This window comes from Musca domestica, unplaced genomic scaffold, assembly GCF_030504385.1.
Source record: "Musca domestica strain aabys unplaced genomic scaffold, Musca_domestica.polishedcontigs.V.1.1 210, whole genome shotgun sequence".
Classification (NCBI taxonomy): domain Eukaryota; kingdom Metazoa; phylum Arthropoda; class Insecta; order Diptera; family Muscidae; genus Musca; species Musca domestica.
Window position 1 is genome coordinate 490426 of NW_026712259.1, and position 3409 is coordinate 493834.

The following is a 3409-nucleotide window of genomic DNA, read 5'->3' on the forward strand; positions in this document are numbered from 1 at the left end:
AAAACACATAAAATTCGTACAAGTATGGCCACCTTGTACTGTTTTGTTCGCCGGTCGCCGGCGTATGAAATAGAAATAAAGCTAATTGAGTTCGCGGCGACCGACGAAATTTTCGCCGGTGCCGTGATTGTGTGCACTTCCATATACACATATGTGTTTTATTTTTGACGACGAACATACGCCGCGAAAAAATTCGTCGTTCGCTCCAATTGTGTTCCTAGCATAAGGCATAACAACGATTTTGTTTAGTGTGTAACATATTCTCAGCCCAAGTGATTACCAGTTACTAAAGTTTCAAAGATTGTACTATCGTTTTTAATTGCTCATATTGGAGCTATTTTCAAAAAGCAACTGAAATATAAAGTCTTGTAAAGGTAAATTTGCGTGAGTTTCACAGTAATTTTTTATTGTAATTTTGGCCTTATTGCATAGGTATTTCGAGGGTCTACAAACGGAATGACAAAGGTTATAGCATGATGTAGGATATTCGAAGTAATATTGGTAGTAATATGAATAAAATGCATTTTTTAACTCACCACTCCTTGAAATTGGTTAATCAAAAGATGCGCTGTTGTTTTTCACCACACAGTTTTCGTGCTCATGTTTCTTTATAGATTTGAAACCTATAATATAAAAAAGTTAAACAACGCATTAAATTCATATAACTACCAATATTATTTCGAATACCCTCCATCATGCTATAACCATGTCATTCCGTTTGTAGTTCCTCGAAATACCAATAAAAGACCTCACATTTCTCAGTTCAATCTGACACTTAGCTACGCACAAAATCTGCAAATTGGAGAAACAAGAATGGCAACCATTAAAGTGTTTTCGGGTACTTCGCATCCACATCTGGCTCAAAGGATTGTCGACCGTTTGGGTATCGATTTGGGCAAAGTGGTCACCAAGAAATTCAGCAACTTGGAAACATGTGTCGAAATTGGTGAGTCTGTGCGCGGTGAAGATGTGTACATTGTACAATCTGGTTCCGGTGAGATTAATGACAACTTGATGGAATTACTGATCATGATCAATGCCTGCAAGATCGCATCAGCATCCCGTGTAACAGCTGTGATTCCTTGTTTCCCATATGCTCGCCAAGATAAGAAAGATATGAGTCGCTCCCCAATTTCCGCGAAATTGGTTGCAAATATGCTATCAGTGGCCGGAGCAGATCACATTATTACTATGGACTTGCATGCATCTCAAATTCAAGGTTTCTTTGATATTCCCGTTGACAATCTTTTTGCTGAACCAGCCGTTCTAAAATGGATCAAAGAAAATATTACAGAATGGAAGAATTCCATTATTGTCTCACCTGATGCTGGTGGGGCTAAACGTGTGACGTCCATCGCTGATCGTTTGAACGTTGAATTCGCACTGATTCACAAAGAACGCAAGAAGGCCAATGAAGTTGCTTCGATGGTGCTTGTCGGTGATGTCAAAGATAAAATTGCTGTATTGGTCGATGATATGGCCGATACATGCGGTACAATTGTTCATGCTGCCGATCGTTTGGTGGAAGCAGGTGCTACAAAGGTTTATGCTATTTTGACACATGGTATCTTTTCTGGACCAGCGATTTCTCGCATAAACAATGCCTGCTTTGAGGCTGTGGTTGTTACAAATACTATTCCCCAGGATGGCCATATGAGAGATTGTCGCAAAATACAGTGCATTGATGTCTCTATGATGTTTGCCGAAGCCGTTAGAAGAACACATAACGGCGAAAGTGTTTCTTATCTCTTCTCAAATGTTCCATATTTATAAATATGTTAAATGTTTTATATTAATCATAATACTTTATACATAAATACTACTGTTCATACTATTTTTGTACAATCTTCTTTTTTTTTTCATACAACAATTTTAATAGAATAACAAAAATAAATTTTGGTTTCCCATTTGACATTGTCGTTAGACGATTATGTATTTCTTAAATGAAATGTTTTTAATTATAAAAAATATGATATTTTTATATATTAAATGAAATATAAATTCTTGATAACGATCTTTTTATTTTAATGGTTGCTTACTTCATGGGGAGGTATTAAAATTAAATAATAAATTTAAGTAAAAAATGGAAATAGGATTTTATTTCATTCTATTTTCTTATTATAGACAACGAAAAAAATCTCTCTAAAATGCGTCAACTAATAGAATTCATAAATAAAAATATGCGTCCTTTTTGTAGAATGGAGAATGCCAAATTTTTCACCGTCTTCGTTGCGTGCTCTGAGAGAGCCTGAAAAAAGTACAGTTAATTATCTGATCTGCAACATCTGATGCAACACCTAATAATGTAAACCATCAAATAATAAAATTGGTTGTTGTATTAACGTTGTCATTCCATTTGTAACTTTTCGACGTACATATATTAGATCCAATAAATACTATACTCTGTATTTTGACAACTTCGACTCGCAGTACTTCATGTGATTTTCGCAAAATTCTCCTACAAAGCATCATTTTAGAAGCACGACGTCTACGATTATGATATCCTTCATCGGATTTCACTATAAGTAATCAAATAAAAAAGATCTTCAAAGAAACTTGTATCAAGGTTGCTCAAAATCTTGAAAATATTTCGCACTTTTATTAATAAAATTGTACCGACTTTTTTGATTTGCTTCATGAAAGAAGCATAACATTTACTTTTAGGCAAAAAATGTTTTTTTCTATTCAAAAATCATAGTAAGCTATTTACATTGGCTTAAAAGTGATATAGTTAATTACAATTCAAAATTCATTGCAAAGGAAAATTATGTGTTTGCGTTTTTTGTTTTTTTTTTCAGTAAAAATCTTCCTTAATACTTTTGTCTTTGTTGGGAAAAGTATCAATAAAAGAAATATTTCAGATCAATTTTCCATTTTTAATTTACACAAAGTCAGCACTTTATCTGAATTTGCTGCAAACATTCAACACCCAGTAGGCTGTAGAAAACTCCAAGGGAATTTTATGGTACCGGGTTTTTGGATCAAAACCCCAAAAAGGTTTCGGGTGCTTGGGCAAACTTTTATTTCACCGGCTGCGCAAACCAAATCTTCCCTTAATCTGATACTTTGGAGCAACTCTAGTTTAGTAAAAATTCTTCGATTTTTTCCAGAGGTAAGTATTTTTACCCTGATTCCGGGAAACTATTTTTTCTTGGGGGACAGACCTGGGACCACGATTTTTAACCCGAAAGTCCAAGTTTGCGGTGTAGGACATACCCTGAGGAGAAAACCTCAAGCCCCGGCCGAAGGCCGGCGTCTTACAAAAAGTATCAAATTTGGAAAACTTTGGTTCGCGTTAGCCGGTGTGGTACATACCCAGAGAAGAAAATCTCGAGCCCCGGACGAGGGCCGGCTACTTACAACAACTGTTAAATTTTTAACCAGAAAAGAATATGTATCTCTGGACCCG

The 3409-nt window shown here is 35.5% G+C and overlaps 1 protein-coding gene across 3 annotated transcripts; it reads left to right on the forward strand.

The window, feature by feature from the left end:
- The first annotated feature begins 249 nt into the window (after positions 1–249).
- Positions 250–1910, forward strand: LOC131802563 (ribose-phosphate pyrophosphokinase 1-like). 3 transcript variants are annotated; one of them, XM_059122878.1, is made up of 2 exons: positions 250–384; positions 780–1910. In XM_059122878.1, the coding sequence occupies exon 2, from the start codon at positions 814–816 to the stop codon at positions 1771–1773; it is 960 nt and encodes a 319-aa protein (XP_058978861.1). In that variant the 5' UTR covers positions 250–384; positions 780–813; the 3' UTR covers positions 1774–1910. The 3 variants fall into 3 exon arrangements, with proteins under 3 accessions (XP_058978861.1, XP_058978860.1, XP_058978859.1); XM_059122877.1 differs by having other exon boundaries at positions 250–374; positions 763–1910; XM_059122876.1 differs by having other exon boundaries at positions 250–374.
- The last annotated feature ends 1499 nt before the right edge of the window (positions 1911–3409 follow it).